The sequence below is a fragment of the Arabidopsis lyrata genome, assembly GCF_000004255.2.
Source record: "Arabidopsis lyrata subsp. lyrata unplaced genomic scaffold ARALYscaffold_7, whole genome shotgun sequence".
Lineage (NCBI taxonomy): Eukaryota > Viridiplantae > Streptophyta > Magnoliopsida > Brassicales > Brassicaceae > Arabidopsis > Arabidopsis lyrata.
The window spans coordinates 13,523,920-13,547,566 of record NW_003302549.1 but is presented as its reverse complement, the minus strand read 5'-3'; the positions used below and the strand labels follow the sequence as shown (position 1 = coordinate 13,547,566).

General features: G+C 35.1%; 6 protein-coding genes, 1 long non-coding RNA gene and 2 pseudogenes across 8 annotated transcripts; 6 read left to right on the top strand and 3 right to left on the bottom strand.

The window, feature by feature from the left end:
* The first annotated feature begins 8 nt into the window (after positions 1-8).
* Positions 9-785, top strand: LOC9306347 (transcription repressor OFP11). The gene has a single exon (XM_002870230.2). It carries the CDS (start codon positions 177-179, stop codon positions 717-719), a length of 543 nt encoding a protein of 180 aa, XP_002870276.1. The 5' UTR covers positions 9-176; the 3' UTR covers positions 720-785.
* LOC9304318 (preprotein translocase subunit SECE1) lies at positions 762-1,531 on the top strand. The gene has a single exon (XM_002870229.2). The coding sequence runs from the start codon at positions 901-903 to the stop codon at positions 1,432-1,434; it is 534 nt and encodes a 177-aa protein (XP_002870275.1). The 5' UTR covers positions 762-900; the 3' UTR covers positions 1,435-1,531.
* Positions 1,532-1,535: 4 nt separating this feature from the next.
* Positions 1,536-4,187, bottom strand: LOC9306346 (cysteine synthase 1). Of its 2 annotated transcripts, none has more exons than XM_021018590.1 (11): positions 3,987-4,187; positions 3,739-3,784; positions 3,538-3,647; positions 3,402-3,459; positions 3,070-3,333; positions 2,842-2,979; positions 2,702-2,753; positions 2,465-2,544; positions 2,295-2,354; positions 1,971-2,051; positions 1,536-1,845 (listed from the first exon to the last, which is right to left on the bottom strand). In XM_021018590.1, the coding sequence occupies exons 2-11, from the start codon at positions 3,769-3,771 to the stop codon at positions 1,753-1,755; spliced, it is 969 nt and encodes a 322-aa protein (XP_020874249.1). In that variant the 5' UTR covers positions 3,772-3,784; positions 3,987-4,187; the 3' UTR covers positions 1,536-1,752. The 2 variants fall into 2 exon arrangements, with proteins under 2 accessions (XP_020874249.1, XP_020874250.1); XM_021018591.1 differs by having other exon boundaries at positions 3,739-3,787; positions 3,987-4,105.
* Positions 4,188-4,299: 112 nt separating this feature from the next.
* LOC9304317 (ferredoxin) lies at positions 4,300-4,958 on the top strand. Its single transcript, XM_021018592.1, has one exon. It carries the CDS (start codon positions 4,380-4,382, stop codon positions 4,842-4,844), a length of 465 nt encoding a protein of 154 aa, XP_020874251.1. The 5' UTR covers positions 4,300-4,379; the 3' UTR covers positions 4,845-4,958.
* A 95-nt stretch (positions 4,959-5,053) lies between these two features.
* Positions 5,054-7,317, bottom strand: LOC9304316 (FRIGIDA-like protein 4b). Its single transcript, XM_002868198.2, has 3 exons — positions 6,309-7,317; positions 5,946-6,121; positions 5,054-5,774 (listed from the first exon to the last, which is right to left on the bottom strand). The coding sequence occupies exons 1-3, from the start codon at positions 7,213-7,215 to the stop codon at positions 5,259-5,261; spliced, it is 1,599 nt and encodes a 532-aa protein (XP_002868244.1). The 5' UTR covers positions 7,216-7,317; the 3' UTR covers positions 5,054-5,258.
* Positions 7,318-9,960: 2,643 nt separating this feature from the next.
* On the bottom strand, positions 9,961-11,549 carry LOC9306345 (F-box/kelch-repeat protein At4g14905). The gene is given in 5 exon segments (XM_021016489.1): positions 9,961-10,181; positions 10,264-10,637; positions 10,640-11,173; positions 11,176-11,388; positions 11,391-11,549. Coding segments are annotated over 4 exon segments (1,101 nt in total). The 5' UTR covers positions 11,521-11,549; the 3' UTR covers positions 9,961-10,181; positions 10,264-10,413.
* Positions 11,550-12,093: 544 nt separating this feature from the next.
* On the top strand, positions 12,094-13,017 carry LOC110226070. The gene is made up of 3 exons (XR_002330199.1): positions 12,094-12,375; positions 12,470-12,550; positions 12,837-13,017. It is a non-coding gene; the product is annotated as an uncharacterized LOC110226070 (long non-coding RNA).
* A 343-nt stretch (positions 13,018-13,360) lies between these two features.
* LOC9304315 lies at positions 13,361-15,306 on the top strand (annotated as a pseudogene).
* Positions 15,307-15,427: 121 nt separating this feature from the next.
* On the top strand, positions 15,428-17,016 carry LOC110226492 (annotated as a pseudogene).
* Positions 17,017-23,647: the final 6,631 nt, after the last annotated feature.

Genomic DNA, 23,647 nt, shown 5'->3' with positions numbered 1-23,647 from the left:
AATCCGCGTTATAAATAAATTTAAAAATTGGATCCAGCTACGTTATGGATATTGCATTCGATCACTACGTGACCTCCTCTTAAGTCTTAATACACATATTTTTGCATGTATAAATAAGGAAGAAGCTTATCTCTCTACTTAATCACATTTGATTAAAAACTAAACTAACCAAAAAAATGTCTAATTTTCTAAGGAAGAAGCTTCACCTTTGCTTCTCCTCCTCCGGTGTTCTCTCACCGGCAATTCCTTCTTCTCCGATCATCGTATCCAATCACAACCGCCCATCTCATCATCACACTCCATCACTCTTCATTAACAACTTCAATTCCCTCTACGATCACCTCTCTGTTTCCTCACCCCTCCACCGCCGCCACAGTTCTGATAACCCCGCCGGAATCTTCTCCACTAACCGCCGCGACGAAGAAGAAGACGAGACCTCCGCAGCCGTGTCAAAGCTTTTAAGCAGCGGAACGGCGATTATGAAGCACATAGAGTCACCGGATCCGTACAGAGATTTTGGAAGATCAATGAGAGAAATGGTGGAAGCAAGAGATTTAACGAGAGACGTCGTCGCCGATAGAGAATACTTACACGAATTGTTATTCTGTTATCTCTCGTTGAATCCGAAACACACTCACAAATTCATCGTCTCTGCTTTCGCCGATACACTCCTCTGGTTACTTTCTCCGTCGTCGTCGCCGGAGCACTTTTTATCCTAATGGCATTTTTATTCTAATTTAAATTCTTCTCAATTATATATTTGGGCCTGTGGGCTTTAAAAGGCCCATAATTGTAGTAACTCTTACTATACTCATTGCTGTATCTGATCATTACTTCAGATATCTGAATTATCCACAAAAATCTAAAATCGAAAGCATTTTTTTTTCCCAATTTCGAAAAATGTCATTAACCGCACAATTCTCGCCGCCGGTCACCGGAAAAACCAGGAGCGTCCGGGATTTGAAATCTCCACCGTCCTCTCTCCGTGTATTTCCGGTTTACACTGATATCAGAACTCCAGAGATGAGAAGTCTTAAGAAATCGTCGTATCAAGTGGCTAAGGCTATCGAACAAAGACGAGATACAGCTGGATCTGAATCGGAGTCAGAAGCGACTCCGTCACCGGCGGAAGAGAGTGGAAACGGAGGAGATAAGGAAGTGGAGATTAACGCAATCGGAGCAGAGATAAAAGCGGCGATGGAGCAGAGGAAAGCGGCGGAGGAAGAGAAAGGAAAGAACGAGTTTCTTAGTGGAGTTGCGGAGGAAGTGAAGGAGATTGAGTGGCCGGCGTTTCAGAAAGTTCTCGGAACTACCGGCGTCGTGCTCGGTGTTATCGCTGGCTCTAGCGTTGTTTTGCTTACCGTCAATTTCCTTTTGGCTGAACTCTCTGATCGTGTGTTCATCGGAAAAGGTGTTCAAGACTTCTTCAGTTGAAAATGGTAAAATTTGTGTGTACAATTTTAGTGATTGCAATGAGAAATTTGAAACATTGTTGATTTTGTGTAGATGATAAAGAGAATTATCAGAATCACTGCTTTTGCAAAAACTCGTATTAGCAATCTGAAATTTTATTAACAACGTGTGGTTCACAAAAGAAATAGAGAAAATCTAGTTTGATTTTTTATTGGCACACAAAAGAAGAAGATACATATGGAAGCAAAGACGCAATGTAACTAAAGATGAAGAGTCTCTATAGGAGAAACTAAACATCTCTTTTATTTCGGCGTCTCTTAAGAAGAAATGGAGAATGTTTTAAGCCTCGAAGGTCATGGATTCCGCTTCTTTCCTTGTCGCATCGAATAGTACGGTTGATAGATACCTCTCCCCGAAACTCGGGAATATCGCCTGTAAAAATATATCAGTTGATTTCGTTTACATTAGAATCAGAAAGAAAAAAAAAATAAGGACTTTCCCTGTTTTGTAATCAGAGCTTTTTGGCTTTGGGGTGATGATAGAACCAAAGAGCTTACCACAAAAAGCTTCCCGGCGTTTTCTGGCCTCTGTGCAAGTTTGATTGCTGCAGCAGCTGCTGCACCAGATGATATTCCCACCTACAGTTTATAGCTTTTGATTTGAGAAACACTATGTGCTGATAAATAACTTAAGGTCGATCTAGATACCCTTTTTCATTATGAAATAGAATCTGCGGTCAAACCGATAACATACAAACGACTGATCAACAGTTTAAACCTATGTGCTCAACTTATCTAGGCAAAGAAAGATCAGGGAAACAATACGAAGTTGTAATTCTGATCGAGATAACTTTTTTTTGTTGTGAAATGTGAAACACTTACAAGAAGACCTTCTTTAAGAGCAAGCTGCCTTGCCATGTCAATGGATTCATCACTTGAAACCTGTAGAAAGTGTTACAGGAAAAATGGAGAGTTGCAAGTAAGACATGTAGTTCTCTCTTACACTCAATGTGTTTTTCTATCAGTGAGATAATATTGAAAAGCAGTCATACCTGCACAACTTCATCAATAAGATCAACATTCAATACACTTGGTATAAAACCAGCTCCAATCCCTTGGATCTTGTGAGGGCCTTGACATTTTCAACAAAAATCATGTGTTAGGCAACTCCGAGAAACAAAAGATAAGACATGAGGCAAACCAAGGAACGAGGAACATGCATGATATATGCAAGAATAAATCATCCTCAAAAATCCGAATCTACTAAACGCAGGGGGAACCAAAATCACCTGGCTTCCCACCGGAGAGAATAGCGCTTTCAACTGGCTCCACTCCATACAGCTGACATAAGAGGAAAAAAATGAGAAAAAGTGCAAAGATACACCACTTAGATAACAAAGCCAATTGTATGAGAAGATGGAGCACTCACTTTTACGTTTGCGTTCTGTTCTTTAAGATACTTCCCAGCACCTGTAATGGTACCACCAGTACCAATCCCAGAAACAAAACCATCGATTTTGCCACCAGTGCCTTTCCATATCTCAGGTCCAGTAGTTTCATAGTGGATCTGCATTGGACAGTGAAATTGCATCAACTCAATATGGCTCAAAATAAGACAAACCAGATAAACTAAAGCACTAGTAATTAATAAGCATACCTTAGGGTTAGCAGGGTTCTCAAACTGTTGGAGCATGTAACCGTTGGGTGTTTTCGCCAAAATCTCTTCCGCCTTTGCGATAGCACCTTTCATGCCCTTAGCAGGGTCAGTTAAAACCAACTCAACTCCAAAAGCTAAGAGAATGATTCTTCTCTCAATACTCATCGAAGCTGGCATGGTAATAATAAGCTTGTATCCCTTGGCAGCTGCCGTGAATGCTAACCCAACTCCAGTGTTTCCACTTGTTGGCTCAATCAGCACACTCTAAAGAACAAACTAAAAAGTCAAACACACAGCTGGACAAACAAAAAAAAACCTTTAGTGGTTTTAACCTCTCCTGGTTTGATGAGACCCTTCTTTTCTGCATCAGAAATCATGCTGAAACCAATCCTGCAAGAAGAAACAAAACACAAGGTATTCACAAAACCGAGACTCGAAGAGCATAGAGTTCTGGAAAAAAGTAGAAACCTGTCTTTAACGCTAGAGCATGGTTCCATCATCTCAAGCTTAGCAGCAACACGACCAACACATCCTTCAGCAACATTGTTCAAATACACCAATGGAGTGTTCCCAATCAACTGCAAAAAGTAAACAAAATCAACCAATACATGAACATGGAACAAAACTCACTCCTTTGAAAATGAACAGTGAAAGAACTTGAGAGCTTACTTCAGTCACATCTTTAGCAATTCTAGAGGCCATGATTCAAGCTTCACTGCTTAATTCACAAAAGACCAAAGAAATAAATCACCGTCAAATATCCGAATCAATTAATCAAAACACATCAAACACAAATCTACAGATTTAACAGCGAAGTTAGCTTAATCCGATACGATTAGCAGATCCAAACAAATATAATCGAAATAGAGGAATAAGCAAGTGAATCAAAAGGTATGGGAAGAGGAAGAAGATGATACCTGAATGAGAAAGTCAATAACCTTGACCCGAATCGTTTTGAAGAAAAATGGAGATATCGTATGGAATTAGAAAACGTAGAATGATGATTATGAATATGGCTCTTTTACAGATGTCATTCACATGTTTTCGATATAAAAAACGCGGTGGTTGGTTACCAAAACTGCTTCCCGGTCTGATTTGGTCACATCCGGTTATTTCCGGTTCAAACTCACCCAACCTGGACATTAATAGAATTCGGTTTGCATTTAAATGAATGAATTTCGATTTCCGGTTTGATTTAGTTTGGTTCGGTTTTATCATCAATCTTATCTCCGTAGACACCACAAAAGTAGTCATCACTCTCACTCTAACACAAACTCTTTTGTCTCTGTCTCTCTGTCTCTCTGTCTCTCATGGCGACTCTTCCTCTCCCGACTCAAACTTCCACAATCTCTCTCTCTAAACCTTATCTCACCAATTCCTTTTCCTTCCCACTCCGTAACGCAACATTTTCCACAACACCAAATCGCCGGAACTTTCTCACCGCCGGAAGGATCGTGGCTCAGTCATATAAAGTGGTGGTGGAGCACGACGGAAAGACGACTGAATTGGAAGTCGAACCAGACGAGACGATTCTATCGAAGGCTCTTGAATCCGGCCTTGACGTTCCCTATGACTGTAACCTCGGCGTTTGTATGACTTGTCCGGCTAAGCTTGTGGCCGGAACGGTGGATCAGAGCGATGGGATGTTGAGTGATGATGTGGTGGAACGTGGCTACGCGCTTCTATGTGCTTCGTATCCAACTTCAGATTGTCACATTAAGATGATCCCTGAGGAAGAGCTTTTGTCTCTTCAGCTTGCCACTGCCAACGACTGATCCATCTTCTTGATTAGTTTAAAGAGCAGTCTTTTTGGTGTAATACTTTTGTAACGAATCTTGCTACGAGACTTTGAAATCTTAATTTCAAACAAGGAAATGGAATTTCAAACATTTTAGTTTGATTCAATGAGCTAAAACAAACAGTGATACATAACATAATCAACAATACTAGTTTCTGACTTAAGAGGAATCTAAGTACTGAACTATTGAAATATTAAGAAAGTGAATAGATATGTAATAAACACACAAGAGGGTAGACTAATTCAGAGCCAGAGAGTGAGAGTGTTAGCTACAAATTTTAAGATATAACGAAAGAGAGATTACAACAAAACGACGTAGAGACAAAACGTAGACACCAGAGATCAGTGGTTGGGTTACTTACCATCTTCTTTTTCCTTTGTCATTGTCTAATCAGTAGTAAGCATGCTGAATATGGTGGTGGTGGTGCGGGTGAGGATGGTAAACTGGAGGGGGTGGAGCAGCCACCGGACTGCAGTAGGTACCATATGCTGCCGGATAACTGACAGGAGAAGCTTGGTATGACCCATGAACCGCCTCGGGTGAGTATTGGTATGGAGGGCTCCTGTTGCTATAGATGGTAGGTGGGGATGTGGTGTATGATGGTACAGCGTACTGAGGTGAGTGGCTTGGGGATCTGATGAATGTTGGTGGAGGCGGTGGGAAGGAGGAGACGTAGGCGTTTGTGATACGCCCTGCTTTGGCTGGTGGCATTGGACCGTTGTAGCTTGCTCGGGTTCTCTTGTTGGCAGGAATCGCTGCTGGTTTTCTCTTCTCGGTTTTAGTCTTCTCTAGCTGATCCAACCGTTTCTTGAGATTATCGGGTGGGAATTCTTCCTCGAGTTTGTATTCTTCTATGCATTTTAAGACTGCTCTGAGTGCTGATTGCTCCTTGCGCCCCACAAGATGCTAGGAAAATATAAACAATTTGTCAAGAGGTTTATAGATTTACCCATAGACATTGGTAAGAGAGTGTGGAAGAAACAGATTACGGACTCCAGAAAAGCCTGCAAATGGATCTAGAAAAGAAAAACTTGCGACTAATCTGATATAAACAGTAACACAAATGGAAGGAAATACCGCAGATCGGCCAGGATTGTTGGAATCCTCTGTGATCAAAGCTGTTGCTTTCTTTGCATCCCTCAGATAAGCTTTAAGCAAAGGAACAGGAGGGAATTTGTGCACAAGACCAACTTCAAAAGTGAAATGAACCGCATCAAGCTGTTGTCCCCTGAAGATCAACTCTTCAATCATATCTGGGTAAAGCCATAACAACCCAAAAGTCAAAACCATCACTCACCATTTCAGATACTACTCCCAAGTTCTCATGAGACAACAGCGAAATCCAAGTAAAAACATCTAAAGTTGGGTAGCTAACAACAGGTTACATGAAGTTAAACATAGATTCACATGAACTAGTACCAAAAAGAACTGAGAAACTACCAGGCATTTGGTCACCCAAACCAACTGAAACAGCAAGCTTAGGCATCTGTTTACGCCAAGCTGAACCAACCACAAGCTTCCTATAGAGAGCAAGATCATCCTTCTTCACAATCCCAAATGTCACAAGATGTTGCAGAAACGTATGAACATCAGGTATTTTCACATTCTCAATCCCTCCTCTCTCTTCCAAGCTCGCCTTCCACGTCTCAGCAATCTCCTTAGCTCTCTCCTTCACGCTCGGAGTTACAAGCAGCCGAGAGTTACCCATCACTGGATCAACCATAACTGGAATCAAACTTTCAAGAATCACCACACAAGCCCATCCAAAATCATTGCTCACTTTCTCTCCACCGCCTCTTTTATCCACCGGAAAAACCTCAGATACAGCTTCCAGTACTAACTTCGGCGGATCCACACAATCAACCAACGCCACCGGAATCTGTGACCGGAGATTCTCCACTTCCTTCTTCCTCGCAATCACAAACTCCCAGAATCCTCTTGCGTCCATCTTCAAACAAAGCAATTTCAACGCCGATAGAATCCCGTCGCCGTCGTCAACCTCTCCGGTATCGTCCTCATCCGCGGCTCTAGCTTTCTCCAGTGAATCCAACACGGCTCTAGCTCGTTCCTCAACTTTCCCCGCCGCGATCTCAACGCTGTGGTCTATAGTCACTTCACGATGCTTGAGTAACTCAATCGAGTTCTGCGTTTGATTATCTAGGGTTTCAATCATCTGTTTCAAAGCTTCAGATTTCTTCATCAGATTCTGCTCCATCGAAGTGAAATGCTCAGAGAGCTCCTTCCATAGAAGATTGCAGCTCGTCATCAGAGAAGTCTGCTTCTGAAACTCAACGAAACTCGGCTGAGCTGACTCGATCAACTCTCCTGGATCGGGAGAAGACTCCATCTCCGGTTAATCGGACGGTGAAGAAACTCAAAAACTTTGGTCGATTTTGCAGAGAAGAAGGTAACAAAGTGAAGAAGAAGGACTGATTTTTTGTTTTGCAGAAAAACCTAAAAATGGAAATAGTATAATAAGAAAAGAATGATGACGGGGATTAGTCAGAAGATGACACGTGTAATGGCGTCTGTAACTATGGCGCGATAATGACAGCCATCTAAACTGCGCCTAGTGTGCGTACTTTAATGACGGCAGCAATAGCACCAAACTCCCGATTGGTTGTTGCTAACGTGAGCGGATAACGCGTATGATATATGTTTGAAAAGTTGTGGTAAACCGGAATTTTTTATCGGTTTAAGGGAACCAGAAAAGGAAAAGGAAGGAGAAAGAAGTGGGCCAAGCCCAGTGACCACCACATGCGTTGAGTCAGAAGACAGTGAAGCATTGCCGGCATAAATGTATGCAAAATTGTACTTTACGAAATTTTAATTTGGTAATAAAACGTATATTTTTAAAAAGATATAAAAGAGAATGTTGTTACTATTTTTTTTTTCCAAGAAAAAAAAAATGGAAGTACGTATATGGAGATGAACTTGTAGATGGTGCAATGAAATAGGCATGCGTTAGAGTGTTGGACCCAATATTTGTGTTTGTAGACGTGATGATTAAGTAACCACAAAACCTTTTTTACACTAATTATTAGTGTTTTTACATAGTGTACATAATTTAATCACAGTATATGACCAGAGATTCATAACTAAATTCAGACTAATCCTTTTTTGGTAAGATTGTCAAAAAATCGTCAGTTTTAAAAAAATGCCAAAAAACCTTTACTTTGTCTCCGGTAAAATAATTTTCTAACATTTGTTGAATTTTATTTTAATCGTTAATTTTTGTTGACTTTCCATTTGAATTGCTAACTTTCGTTGAATTTACCAAATAAATAACATCGTTAAATTGACTAACTACAAAATTTAACAGAGCTAAATTTCCGTTGAATTCTCTTTTAAACCAACGATGTCGTTTTGATTATAAAATAACTCAAAAAAGAAACTAATTTCCGTTATAGAGATAGATTTATTCGAGAGGTAAGAGGTTCAGTTATACTCAAAAAAGAGTTATTATATCACAACTAATTTCATTAAAAGAAAATGTTATTTTTTTACATTTTGCATTAAACCCTCTGTGTTTTAAATCATAGTAGACAGATTTAAACCTCGATCACTAAATTTATGAAGTGAACATTTTAACCACTAACCACAAACCACTATTAATTATAAGATCACAAGTAACACATTTTAGTTTCATTTTCTAGAATTATCGTCTTACGTTCACAAAACCCAAAAGAAGCACAATTTCTCCATATCACGGTCGGTACTGGACCACAACATTGAACAAAACCTATTGTGGAAAAATATATGTTTTTAACGACGGATGAGGATACTGAATTATTGCTTTACTTACAAAGATTGTGACAAGATAAATTAAAGCGAATGAAACGAAATATTTCACTTTATGGATAATGGAGTTGACAACTATAATAATTGATTGTTTGGAGTTAACGTGATTATGTTTTTTCCCCGCATGTTGAAACAAGAATGAGGGAACATGCTATTTAAAAGGGATAAGAGAGATTCAAATTCACAAATCACAAGGGATTATAATGATTTTAAGTCGTGCAGAGTATGCAGTGATTTGACATGAATCTTGGCCTAACCTTATATAGTAACATGATTAAGACACTCTGACACTGCATAAGCTAAAGCTTTTAATCATTATACGTAAAATTTATTACTATATCCATGTCCTAATTGTCAATGATGGCGGTCATAATCTCATTATATGATAAACCAAACATTCATAATTCATAACACTTCTTCTGTCTTTTATCTTGGACTACTACATATGAAACAATAATTATACCATTTCAGGTCATCCATTTGACGATATATATATAGCAAAAAAAACTGGTGAGATAATATTATTTTGCAACTACAAAGAATCTAAATATTTACTTGGGAGAGATAGAGAATCCAAAAGTGAAACTTCAGGTAAATATTACTTTCTTATTTGATTATACTTCCATGCATGCTAATCCATAAGTGATAAGACTAACTTAATTTTAGAGTCACCAACACAAATATATGAAGCTTTGAGTGCAAAATAACGATTAATTAAGACCTTTAGCCTATGACCAAGAAGTTAACCAAATCTCTTAAGGCAAACCAATATCACAAGTTACACTTCCCTACCACTTTCTTTACTCTAGAAAACACCATAGAACTCTGAATAGCTCTTTGGCATGTGACTTAAAGATAGCAAAAGGGGTATCATTGGCTGGCCAAAAAATCAATCACCACTTTGCGAGTAGGGTAAAGAAAAGGGAGGAAAAGTACAAGAAGCTAAAAACATATCACCAAATCTATCAAATTTCTAAAAGCATCAAGCATTATCATAAAAATCATCAAGCATTATCATAAAAATTTCCAGAATTTCTTTCATTGAGAATCATAGCATACTTAAGATCAAATGTTTAAGTTGTAAGTTATAACACGTTCTTTTAAGCAGAACTAGCATCAGCTTCTGAGGTTTTATCAACTTGTCTCTATGTAAAATATGACGACTGGTTAAAGCATCAAGAAGGTCGCACCACTCTCCAGCCAACACTTTTTAGGCAATGAAAGTTCATAACGTTTTTATTTTGTCTCTTGATCAGTTTGGATATGTGACTAACAAAACCTGAGGGATTCGTTGGTAACAAAGTTAGTACCTTTTCATCAAACAATGAAGTTGCATACATAGAGTTGTACAAGCAAGAAACAAGGGCAAGACTCGCATTTAGCACAAAGATCCAAAAGATAGGTTCTAAATTCTGACATTCAATAGTTTAAAGGCTACTAAGGCTACTAAGTTGCTTCATCTTTGTAAAAACCAAGCGGCTCTAATAATTTCGAGGTTTCTCATGTTTGAAGCTGCAACATATAAGAACACGATATATATAAATGCCAAGGTCAATAGATACACCATTAAAACTAACATATCTCACAAGCTCACCTGCAAACTCATCTGAATGCAAGACCGTCGATATAACAGCAAAAGCTCCAATCAAATACTTAAAAGAGTAATTCATGCATTCATCACAAAAACAAGGATAATTGAGTCAGAGCAAACCTTAAACAAGTTACAACACTTGTCATGGGATGATCAAACTGTTACAGTTAGAGCTCGTTCAATGATGAAGGAATCTGTCAAAGTAAGCACATGATTAGACCACACCCCACTAATACATCCTCCTTCTTCTGCCCTCTCCATTGCAATCTCTGTACACCAAATTTCTGTTGGAGACTTCTTAAATAGAATTGCAAGTCTTCCACCATGATTCACAATTGTACCTGTACAACCTTCAAGCTTCTCAGGTAGACCTTCAAACCCCAGAAGACTGTCCAACTCCCCACAACTAAATCATACGCAAATATTTGGCTCTCGAGATAAAAACCGTACAACATGTTATCAATTGGGCAAAAACCCTTCATCCATAATGCATTCAACGTCAAGTCTTCCTCGAATCTACCCTTTTTCGGATCGTAAACAAAAATAGTCTTCTGACCCATTCTATAAATCTTATCATTCATCACAAAGCAGTTCACTTGCTCCTCCAGGTCCACATTATCCAGACTCAAGACAGACTCCTAAGTTTCCTTGAAGTTGAATACCTCGACCCAATTCAAAGACGGAGTGTTACAACCTCTGACAACATATAATTTCCCGTCGATCAATCCCACGGCGGTGCATTTACGAGGCTCCTTCATGTTAGGGAGGAAGCGACAACTGTGAGATCTACAATCGATGACAGACACAGTGGAGACAAATTCTCCATTGATATATCCACCAATGACGTCAATCTCAGAACTGGCAGCGATAATAGTTGTTCCAAATCCAGGAATTGAAGGGAATGATGGAACTCTACTAATCTATGGCTAATATCCGTTGTTCCAAAGGGTTTTAAATTGAGTGTGTACCAGGTAAGGGTTTTTGTAGCTTGTGATCTAATTGCTACATAGAGGATATGTTCAGTGAGGCGAATTACTGACCGTTCGATGTAGATCTCTGGCGAAGCGATTAAACGCCTGAAGTTTCTGCAGACTAGTGAAATCGCCGGGTAGTATTAGTAACATCTCCGGCGAAGCAACTCACAACGATTTCGTCATGAAGAAGAGCCAGAGACGACGAACGCGAAGACGGAGAAGCCGGTTCAAGCAGTTTCTTCTGTGGCGGTTCTCCGGCGATCGAGCCAACGGAACGAGATATCATAATCGTCGTTAGTAACGACTAACAACGAAAAAAGAAAAGAACTAATTATATTTATTTTATTTCTAAATGGGCTTAGGGCCATTTCTATCAAATAGGCCTCATTGTACCGAAATCTCTACAATAATTAATTGAGAAGTAGAAACACACCATATTGAAAGTTAGGGCATTGGAGGCCTGTGGTTAAAAGTTAGAATGATTTGTCCTAAACACCCTTAATGAATTGTTCTTCTCGAAATTTCTCCTTCTTCGTAATTAGGGGTATATAAGTCTAATCGTGTGTTGATCTCTATAATAATGTCCTAAACACCCTCAATTCGAAAATTTTTGTTCTTAATTGTTAAGGGTATATAAGTCTAATCGTGTTTTGTGATGATTAGTCTTAATCACCCTTAAATTTTTTTATTTTATAGTGTAATCGTTAGGGATACGGATGTCATAATGTCTCGACTTTAATGATTATGGAATCTTAGCTTAAATTTATTTGTTAATTTTTTGGATAATTCTATAACTTAGCAGTTAAAATTCGTTTTTGTTAGTTTTCTGATTTTGTTTCTAATTAAAAAGTTCAATATATTTGTTAATCTTTTGGATAATTCTATATCTTAGTAGTTAATATTCATTTTTGTTAGTTTTCTGATTTAGTTTCTAATTAAAAAGTTAGATTTCTTAAGATAATGATTGATGTTTGCCCTAATTTTAAAGCTATATATATAGTTATCGGCCAGAGAATTAGGTATTGTTTTTTTCCTGTGCTCATTAGATAGTTTCACCGTTATGGTTTTTTTATATAGCTACTACGATTCTGATGAATCGAATTGTTTGTCATGCATATATTGTTTTCATGGTCCTTTAAAGGTCGTGTGCATGTTTTTTGTTGTTTGTTTTATTTTTTGCATGAATTCGTTGATTTATTGTTTTGCTGATTTTTTACCTTTGCTATGTGTTTCAGATTTGTAGAACGTGGGAGGTTCCATCGACAAAGCTTTCGGACGAAGGTGGTGTTGATGAGAACATAACGAGGTTTGGAAAGGTATTTCTATAGATTTGGTTTGTATATTTTACATCTATTTACCTATTTAAATGTTTGTGTTTCTTTATGTTCTATTAAATATTTTTATATGCAAATAGTACGTATGGAATATTTTTTACGTAATTGTGTAATTATGGTTTACGTATATTATGGTTTTTTTTTATATAGCTTTTTAGTAATTGTGTTTAGCCGTGTTGAGATGATTATTGTTCAAATAGTACGTATGTTTGATTGTTTGAAATAAAGAATAATTGAGATATCTAATCGTGTGTTCTATTGTTTTCAGTAAATCTTCATCTTCAACAATGAAAAGGAGGAATAAGGTAATCTTTTACATTAATCGTTTTCTTATAATTCTATTAGTTTGTAGATTATGTTGTTATTTGTATTCTGGTTTCTATTGGTCGGTTGTTTTCTTTAATAAAACTAATATCCAAAAAAAATTATGAATTCTGGTTTCTATTGGTCGATTCCTAGGTTACCCGTGAAACAGTGGCGGACCCAGAAATTTTTTTTACCTGGGTCAAACTTATAAAAGAAATCAATATATGTTTAAAATTTTTTGCCCTTCATATAAAATATATACTTTATCATTTTTGAATTGCGTTTAAGCTATTATTTTATCATTTTTTTTTGTTTACAAAGTTATACAAGTTTTTGAATTGCGTTTAAGATATTATTTTATCATTTTTTTTTTGTTTACAAAGTTATATATTTGGTTTGCAAATAAATTGAAATGGAGACTAGAGAAAACAAGTGAAAATAAGTAATTTACCTACTTTCAAAACAATTATTGCCAAAGTTTAAACAATGGGCTATGACCCAATGAAAAATAGGGGAAATAATGGAAGCAATGCGGTGTTAAACGTGGGTTTAGGTGGGTCAAGACACCAATAATTAACCAATTAAGCCAACAAAACAACATAATTCTCTGCTTAAATGTTTAACCTATATATTTAAGGGGGGTCATCTGACCCACCTTTCTTCCACATGGGTCCGCCTCTGCCGTGAAAGTTGTATGAACAAGTAAGCAAAACACCATCTCGACTGATATGTTTTCGTTGATAATTATATATTTATTTTCTCTCTTTGATCGATATATGTTTCGGCTGTGTGTTCTTTTTAGTATGACCTAATATTTTGTGTTTCCAATCTAATGCCACATATCTAGAAAGAGGAGACAAGTCCATAGAAAAGGGATGGAGAACGACAACACAAAAGAGGTAGACAATTAGGTTTTATATTATATACGACAACACAAAGGAGGTAAACATTGTCATTTTGTTTTATGGTACAAAGTCATCTCAACTCTTTTCTTTGCTCTGTATCTTGCTGCAACACATTTCTAATCTTGTTGGTAACCCAAAGATTGTGCTCCCAGTTCCTGCCTTCAATGTAATCAACGGTGGATCTCATGCAGGAAACAAACTTGCAATGCAGGAGTTCATGATTCTCCCTGTTGGAGCTTCATCTTTCAAGGAAGCCATGAAAATGGGTGTGTAAGTTTACAACTTGAAGGTAAATCATGAATTGTTTTGGTCTTTGAGATGCTCATACTATGATAATTTATGATTTAAAAATGTATAGTCAAAATAATAGGTCTCTTGTCGTTACTCCTTTATCTGAAAATTTCTTGTCGTGTTAACATGAAAGTTCTCACGTTTCTTGTATGTGACTAATTCATCCTGTTTTTCTTATGTCTATGTTCAGTCTGTGATTAAGTACGGTCAGGATGCAACAAACGTTGGGGATTAAGGTGACTTTGCACCAAACATTCAGGAGAACAAAGAAGGTCTAGAACTGCTTAAGACTGCCATTGAGAAGGCCGGATACACTGGCAAGGTTGTCATTGGAATGGATGTCGCTGCGTCTGAGTTCTACTCATCAGACAAGAAATACGACTTGAACTTCAAAGAAGAGGTAAAGCAATCTCTTTACAAATCATGAACCTCTTTGAGAAGAAATCAAGAACATTGCTTTCAATATCTATCCGCTGCTCTATTTGTGAATTTGCAGAACAACGATGGTTCTCAAAAGATCTCTGGAGATGCTCTCAAGGACTTGTACAAGTCATTCGTTTCAGAGTACCCTAATGTATCCATTGAAGACCCATTTGACCAAGATGACTGGGAGAACTATGTTGAAATGACCGTTGAATGTGGCGAGAAAGTTCAAATCGTCGGTGATGATTTGCTGGTCACCAACCCCAAGGTATGCCATTGTTAATCAATCGTTTCCTCTAGAACTTTATCTCTCTTACTTAATATGCTTATGTCTCTAACACTCTTATATATATGCAGAGAGTTGAGAAGGCAATCAATGAAATGTCTTGCAATGCTGTTCTATTGAAGGTAACATCCTCACACACAAGATATTCTTGACTGGTATTGGTCAATTTGAAATCCTTTGAAATATTGTTAATAACTCCTTGGTGAATGAGTGAATAGATTAATCAAATTGGATCCGTAACCTAGAGTATCGAGGCAGTTAAGATGTCAAAGAGAGCTGGTTGGGGATTGATGGCTAGCCACCATAGTGGAGACACTGAGGACACATTCATTGCTGACTTATCTGTCGGTTTGTCAACCGTAAGTCAAAAACCCAACATCATATATCAAGAAATATCCCATTGTATCTTCTCCAAATCATGTCATGATATGGAGTCTCTTGGTAATGTTGTTATATGAACAAGGACAAATCAAGACCGGAGCTCCTTGCAGATCAGAGCGTCTTGCCAAATACAATCAGGTTTAGTAACAAGTTATCTTGGTGTCTTTTTTTCTGATGAACTATCATTAGTAGATAGATTCATCATACTGATACCTTTTGTCTTTTTTTTTTCTGATAAACTATCATTAGTGGATAGATTCATGAAACATGATTACCATTATTAGCACATACTCAGGCTTTTACATGGTCCGAACTATCTTTGATAATTCATTGTTGTGTACTTGTGTGCGTGCATGTAACTTAATTGGTGAATTTTTGATTCCAAGTTCCAATCCAGATCATGATCCAACACCAGGGGTTGGAAAGGTTCGGTTTCAATTCTCGGATACATTGTCTATCAAAAGTATATATAAATGCATACTCTAATGATATGATATATTAATGCATGTGTTTTTATTGTCTTATTTTTGTAAGTACAATAAGCAAACAAAAAAAAAAGCAGGGAAAAACAAGAGGTGGTGAGATGAAGACTATCACAACGAAAAGCATCAAGACAAGGTTAAATTCCATTTCCTACTAGAGTGCATGGTCAGAGCTGCAGTCTCTGTGTACTTCGATTGAAATCTTGAATAGCCTTAATTTAAACAATCACTGGATGAAAGAGTTTTTTTCTTGGCAATGCGTATCAAGAACTCAGAATGCACACTGGGTCTTTGGCGAAGTACGAGTATTTGCAAGGTATTTTCAGTTTTAGCAATTACATCCAAGCTCAAACTGCATAAGCTCAGTATTGTCTTAGGGAATTTGACCACGTTGAAATCATGTTTAGAGAACATCTGAGAAACGATCCCTATCGGATGGAAGATATGGATTTGTATTCTTATGTTCTGTATGCAAAAGAAGCATGTGCTGCGCTGAGTTACCTTGCACATAAGGTGGTTTTGACTGATAAGTACAGACCTGAGTCTTGCTGCATCATTGGCAACTACTACAATTTAAAAGGCCAGCATGAGAAAGCAGTTATTTACTTCCGGAGAGCTTTAAAACTGAACAAGTATTTATCGGCGTGGACTCTTATGGGCCATGAATATGTTGAGATGAAGAACACGCATGCTGCCATTGATGCATATCGACGAGCTGTTGATATAAACCCTTGTGATTATCGAACTTGGTATGGGTTAGGACAAGCATATGAGATGATGGGGATGCCTTTCTATGCACTTTACTATTTTCGCAAATCCATATTCTTTCTTCCAAACGATTCTCGGTTGTGGATAGCCATGGCTAAATGTTATCAAACCGAACAGCTTTACATGCTTGAAGAGGCCATCAAGTGTTACAATTGAGCTGTGAACTGTACTGACACAAAAGGAATATCACTTAATCAAGCTTCACCAGAAGCTTGGACGTAATGAAGAAGCTGCATTTTATTTCGAGAAGGATTTAGAGAGAATGGATGCTGAAGGATTAGAAGGACCAAACAAGTTTGAGGCTTTAATTTTTCTTGCCACACATTTTAAAACTCACAAGAAATTCGCAGAAGCAGAAGTGTATTGCACCCGTCTTCTCGATTATAGTGGACATTGTTCTTTTGCTTTTGCTTATCTCTCTCTTGATTTTTTCTTTGTATTTCTCCTGAATATATATATAGATAAGCGCACAAAAACATGGAAAAAAGGCCAGAAAGACCGAGAGGTATAAAGATGAGATGACCACTACAATGAACATCAACTTTGACAAGGTTGATTTCTATTTTCTATGAAAAAACTTTTTTGTATCTATATTAGTTTTATTTCTATTTTCTATATTAGTTTTATCGTGATGTGTTTTAGTATGTTTTCAATCGATTGTCCAATCTATGATTACTATTAGAGAAACTGAGACTAAGAGAACAAGGACTTCACAAAAAGAGAGAAAAAAGTTTCCATGGAGAGGTTCAACACAAAAAGGGTATTTAAATTCTAATTTTCTAACCAAATCTATATGAGATCGTTATGTTCTATTAAGTTTGTTCTGCTTTTTGTAATACTCGAAAACAGAAATAACAACAAAAAAGCATAAGAAAATGTAGAAATGAAAGAGGGGTCAGACTCAACGAAACTACAACAATAAGAAAAAGCGATGGGATAAATATAATTATGGAAAAAAATAACACTATTATGGTGAAATAAAGATGGAGAAGAACTAGAACACAAATACGATGCAAGAGAAGAATAGGGGGATGAAGATGTAAGCGAAGAAGAACAAAAAAGTGTATACAAAGTGTCAAAGACACAGAAGATGATGATGGCGAAGATGTGGATGAAACTTCACAAGTTTTAGTTTCATTTATCTTTTCTTATTAAAGTTTATAAAGCAAGTATGTTTTTCTTTGGCTCTATCTTTTCTTAGTTTAGGTATATTAAAATTTGTTTGTCAATATTGATCTTTATAAAAAGTTTCTATTATATTTGAAAACGAATAACAAAAAGAAGAGGAAGTATTTTTAATCGTGATGAAATCATTCTTTGTGTTCAATGGTAAGTTTAAAATTTTGTACGTGACTTTTATAATTTTCTTTTGCGAAGATAATAAAGAATCCGATGACATATTCTTCTTACATTATCATACTAAATTTAATTAAAAAATTCGTCACTAAATTTAATAATTTAAAACGATTTAATTAGCAAATGTATGTTGCTCTTCTTGACAAAAAGGTAAACCTATGAATTATGTGCAATAAACGAAATAGAAAAGTTTTAAGAAACTTTGTCCTCAACGTAAATCTATTGAAATTATACTAAGTTGTTTACAAAATAGTTAAACCATTTTATAGTTATATTACCTTTTAGAAGAATTATGATAATACCAAATATATAAATTTTTTATTTTTATCTAAAAATAGAAGCATTTAATTTTATTTTGATTTATTTTTTAAATTAAAATATCGTTGATTTTGAAAGGAAATAACGATTGGAAATATTTAGTGTTTTAGATTATAGTTATATAAAAATTTTGATTCTTTATTTGTGAAAACGATAATGGTTAAACTTGCCATTTATCTCTATCAAAAAAATAGCTAAAACATTTTAAAAGCAATTTTGTACAGAAAAATTATATGTTAAGATTTGAAAACTTTGATTGGGTGCATCATTATGATATTAAAATTTTTGATTTATATAACTAAAATATGCAATTAGGATATACTAATTATAAATTAGAGTAAATAGACATTTTGTTAAGATTTTGTTAGACATTTTGTAAATAGACATTCTACAGTCTAATGAAAGAGATCTTGATAAACTTAGAAATCGTTTGCTGATTGATGAGTTTGGATATAACAATGATAACGAAAAAGGAGCAAAATTGACGGATTTCGGCAGGCTCACGAAAAAACTATTGACAAAGGGAGAAATCATTTGATGATGATGAGTTTGGTTATAATCATGATAACCAAAAAAAGAGGAGAAGATTTGACGGTTTTCTGTAGTCTCATGAAAGAGCTTTTAATAAACGTAGAAATCGTTTGCTGATTGAAAAGTTTTGCTATAACCATTATAACGGAAAAATGAGCAAAATTGATAAGTTTCTACAGCATGATGAAAGAGCTCTTGATAAACGTAGAAATAATTTGCTTCTTGATGAGATAGGCTATAACCACGGTAACAAAAAAATGAGCGAAACTAACGGGTTTTTTACAGCCTAATAATAAACGTAGAAATTATTTTCTGATTTATGAGTTTATAACCATAATAAAAAAACAAGAAGAGCAAAAATGATGGTTTTATGCAGTCTCATGAAAAATCTCTTGATAAACGTAAAAATCATTTGTTGATGATAAGTTTGGCTATAACCAGGATAAAAAAAAGAGAGAGAACAGAATTGACAGTTTTCTCCTGTCTGATGAAAGAGCTCTTGAGAAATATATAAATCATTTGTTAATTGAAGAGTTTATCTATAACCATTATAACGGAAAAAATGGGTAAAATTGACGGTTTTCTGCAACTTTATAAAAATGTCCTTGATAACCGTAAATATCATTTGTTGATTGATGAGTTTGGCTATAACCATGATAACAAAACAAGTGAGACAAAATTGTTGGGTTTTTGCAATCCGATGAAATAGAGCTTGATAAACGTAGAAATCATTTGCAGATTGATGAGTTTGACTATAACAATAACAACGAAAATTAATGAACAAAATTGACGGTTTTCTGCAAGCTCATGAAAAAGAACTTGATAAACATAGAAATTATTTGCTGATGATGAGTTTGGCTATAATCATGATACTAAAACAAGAGAACCAAAATTGACTGTTTTCTGTAGTCTGATGTAAAATATCTCGATAAACGTATAAATCATTTGCTGATTGATGAGTTTGGATGTAACATTTATAATGACAAAAGAGAGCAATATTAACAGTTTTCTACAAACTCATGAAAAAGCTCTTGATAAACGTAGAAATTATTTGTTGATTGATGAGTTTGGTTATAAAAATGATAACAGAAAAAGAGCAAAATTTGTAATTTTCTACAGCTTGATGAAAGAGCTCTTGATAAATTTTAGTAATCGTTTGCTGATTGAAAAGTTTTGCTATAACCATTATAACAGAAAAATAAGCAAAATTGATAAGTTTTTATAGCATGATGAAAGAACTCTTGATAATGTAGAAACCATTTGCTGCTTGATGAGGTAGGCTATAACCACGATAACAAAAAAATGAGCGAAACTAACGGTTTTTTTACAGCCTAATGAAACACCTTTTGATAAACGTAGAAATTATTTTATGATCTATGAGTTTATAACCATAATAAAAAAAAAAACAAGAAGAGCAGAAATGATGGTTTTATGAAGTCTCATGAAAAAACTCTTGATAAACGTAGAAATCATTTGTTGATGATGAATTTGGCTATAACCACGATAACAAAAAAAGAGAAAAAATTGACTAAACCATTTTCTAATTGAAGAGTTTTGCTATAACCATTATAACAGAAAAATAGGTAAAATTAACGGTTTTCTGCAACTTTATAAAAATGCCCTTGATAACCGTAAATATCATTTGCTTATTGATGAGTTTGGCTATAACCATGATAAAAAAAAAATTGATGGATTTCTGCAATGTAATTAAAGAGCCCTTGATAAACGTAAAAATTATTTGCTTATTGATGAGTGTGGCTATAACCATGATAACAAAACAAGAGAGACAAAATTGACGGCTTTCTGTAATCCGATGAAAGAGAACTTGATAAACGTATAAATCATTTGCAGATTGATGAGTTTGACTATAACAATAATAACAAAAAATAATGAACAAAATCGACAGTTTTCTGCAAGCTCATGAAAAAAACTTGATAAACGTAGAAATTATTTGCTGATGATGAGTTTAGATATAATCATGATAACAAAAGAAGAGAACCAAAATTCATTGTTTTCTGCAGTCTGATGAAAGAAATCTTGATAAACGTATAAATCATTTGCTAATTGATGAGTTTGGCTGTAACAATTATAATGAAAAAGGGCAAAATTGACAGTTTTCTGTAGACTCATTAAAAAGCTCTTGATAAACGTAGAAATTATTTGTTGATTGATGAGTTTAGTTATAAAAATGATAACGAAAAAAGCAAAATTTGTAGTTTTCTACAGCCTGATGAAAGAGTTCTTGATAAATATAGAAATCGTTTACTGATTGAAAAGTTTTGCTATAGCAATTATAACGGAAAAATGAGCGAAATTGATAAGTTTTTACAGCATGATGAAATAGCTCGTGATAAACGTAGTAATCATTTCCTGCTTGATGAGATAGGTTATAACCATGATAACAAAAAAATGAGCGAAATTAACTGTTTTTTACAGCCTAATGAAACACCTGTTGATAAATGGAGAAATTATTTTCTGATATATGAGTTTATAACCATGATAAAAAAACAACAAGAAGAGCAAAAATGATGTTTATATGCAGCCTCATGAAAAAGCTCTTGATAAACGTATAAATCATTTGTTGATGATGAGTTTGGCTATAACCAGGATAACAAAAAAAAGAGAGCAAAATTGACGGTTTTCTGTAGTCCGATGAAAGAGATCTTATTAAACGTAGAAATTATTTGCTGATTAATCAGTTTGACTATAACCATGATAACAAAAAAAAGGAGCAAAAGTGACGGTTTTCTGCAGGAAAATGTAAGAGCTCTTATAAACGTAAAAATTATTTGCTCATTAATGAGTTTGACTATAACCATGATAATAGAACAAGAGAGACAAAGTTGACGGCTTTCTACAGACTCATGAAAAAGATCTTGATAAACGTAGAAATCATTTGTTGATTGATGAGTTTGGTTATAAAAATGATAACGAAAAAAAAAGAGCAAAATTTGCAGTTTTCTGCAACCTGAAGAAAGAGCTCTTGATAAATGTATAAATCATTTGCTGATTGATGAGTTTCACTATAACAATAATAACAAAAAATAAAGCAAAATTTACAGTTTTCTACAATATGATGGAAGAGCTCTTGATAAACGTAAAAATCATTTGCTGATTGAAAAGTTCTGCTATAACTATTATAACGAAAAAGTAACAAAATGGTCGGTTTTCTCTAGCTTGATGAAAGAGTTCTTAATAATCGTAGAAAACATTTGCTGACTGATGAGTTTGACTGTAACCATGATAACAAAAAAAAAAAGAGGTGTAAAATTGATGGTTTTCATCTGTGTGATGAAAGAGCTCTTAATTAATGTAGAAATCTTGAATTGATTAAAGAGTTTGGTTATAAAAATTATTACAAAAAAATGAGCAAAATAGATTGTTTTCTGCAGCCTGATGAAAGAGTTCTTAATAAATGTAGAAATCATTTGCTCATTGATGAGTTTGGCTATAACCATAATAAAAATAAACAAGAGAGCAAAATTGACGGTTTTCTGCAGTCTGATGAAAGAGTTTTTGATAAACATTGTAAACATTTAGTGATTAATAAGTTTGGCTATAACAATAATATTAAAAAAATTAGCAAAATTGATTGTTTTCTACAGCCTCATGAAAAAACTCTTAATAAACGTAGAAATCATTTAATTTTGTTGGTGCGCAACGTAGAAATTATTTGCGGATGATGAGTTTGGCTATAACCAGGATAACAAAAAAAAGAATAAAAAATTGACGGTTTTCTCCAGGCTCATGAAAAATCACATGATAAACATAAAAGTTATTTGCTGATGATGAGTTTGGCTATAACCATGATAGCAAAAAGAGAGGAAATTGACGGGTTTATGTAGTATAATGAACGAGCTCTCGATAAACGTAAAAATTATTTGCTGATTGATGAGTTTGGCTATAACCACTATAACGGAAAAATGAGCAAAACTGAAAGTTTTCTACAGCTTGATGAAAGAGCTGTTGATTAACATAGAAATCATTTGTTGATTGATGAATTTGTCTATCGCCATGATAACAAAAAAAGTTGAGTAAGATTGACGGTGTACTACTGTCTAATGAAAGAACTCTTGATAAACGTAAAAATTATTTGCTGATTGTTTAGTTATAACAATGATAACGAAAAAAGCAAAATAAACAGTTTTTCTGCAGCCAAATGAAAGAGTTCTTGATAAATGTAGAGATCATTTACTGATTGATGAGTTTGGATGTAACAATAATAACAAAAAAAATGAGCAAAATTGACGGTTTTTGTAGCCTGATGCAGCTGTTTCCTGATAAACGTAGATATCGTTTGCTGATTGATGAGTTTGACTATAATTATGGTAATTACAAAAAGAGGAGCAAAATCGACGGTTTTCTGCAACCTAATAAAGAGCTCTTGATAAATGTAGAAATTATTTATTGATTTATTGTTTGGCTATAACAAAACAAAAGAGCAAAAATTAACGGTTTTCTGCATTATGATGAAAGAAATCTTGATAAACGTAGAAATTATATGCTGATTGATGAGTTTAGGCTATAACAACGATAACGAAAAAAGGAGCAAAATTGACGGTTTTCAACAGACTCATGAAAAAAACTCTTGACAAACGTAAAATCATTAGATGATGAAGAGTTTGGCTATAACCATGATAACAAAGAACGAAGAGCAAAATTGACGTTTTTCTCCAGGCTCATGAAAAATCACATGATAAATGTAGAAATTATTTGCTGATGATGAGTTTGGCTATAACCATGATAACAAAAAAAGAGGATATTGACGGTTTTCTGCCATCTCAAGAATGAGTTCTCTATAAACTTAAAAATCATTTGCTGATTGATGATTTTGGGTATATAACCACTATAACCGAAAAATGAGTAACACTGAAAGTTTTCTACAGCCTGATAAAAGAGATGTTGATTAACATAGAAATCATTTGTTGATTGATGAGTTTGGCTATTGCCACGAAAACAAAAAAAATTGAGTAAAATTGACGGTTTTCAACTGTGTAATAAACGTGCTCTTGATAAATGTAAAAATGATTTG

Bases quoted from the DNA above. Each gene is read 5' to 3' on its own strand.
- LOC9306347 (XM_002870230.2), top strand. From the start codon at position 177: ATGTCTAATTTTCTAAGGAAGAAGCTTCACCTTTGCTTCTCCTCCTCC.
- LOC9304318 (XM_002870229.2), top strand. From the start codon at position 901: ATGTCATTAACCGCACAATTCTCGCCGCCGGTCACCGGAAAAACCAGG.
- LOC9306346 (XM_021018590.1), bottom strand. From the start codon at position 3,771: ATGGCCTCTAGAATTGCTAAAGATGTGACTGAA. The intron at 3,460-3,537 runs GTTTCTACTTTT...TTCTTCTTGCAG, and splicing joins TGCTCTAGCGTTAAAGACAG to GATTGGTTTCAGCATGATTT. The intron at 1,846-1,970 runs GTAAGCTCTTTG...ATATTTTTACAG, and splicing joins ACGCCGGGAAGCTTTTTGTG to GCGATATTCCCGAGTTTCGG.
- LOC9304317 (XM_021018592.1), top strand. From the start codon at position 4,380: ATGGCGACTCTTCCTCTCCCGACTCAAACTTCCACAATCTCTCTCTCT.
- LOC9304316 (XM_002868198.2), bottom strand. From the start codon at position 7,215: ATGGAGTCTTCTCCCGATCCAGGAGAGTTGATCGAGTCAGCTCAGCCG. The intron at 6,122-6,308 runs GTAGTTTCTCAG...GGCTTTACCCAG, and splicing joins TTTGGGTGACCAAATGCCTG to ATATGATTGAAGAGTTGATC. The intron at 5,775-5,945 runs GTATTTCCTTCC...ATATTTTCCTAG, and splicing joins ACAATCCTGGCCGATCTGCG to CATCTTGTGGGGCGCAAGGA.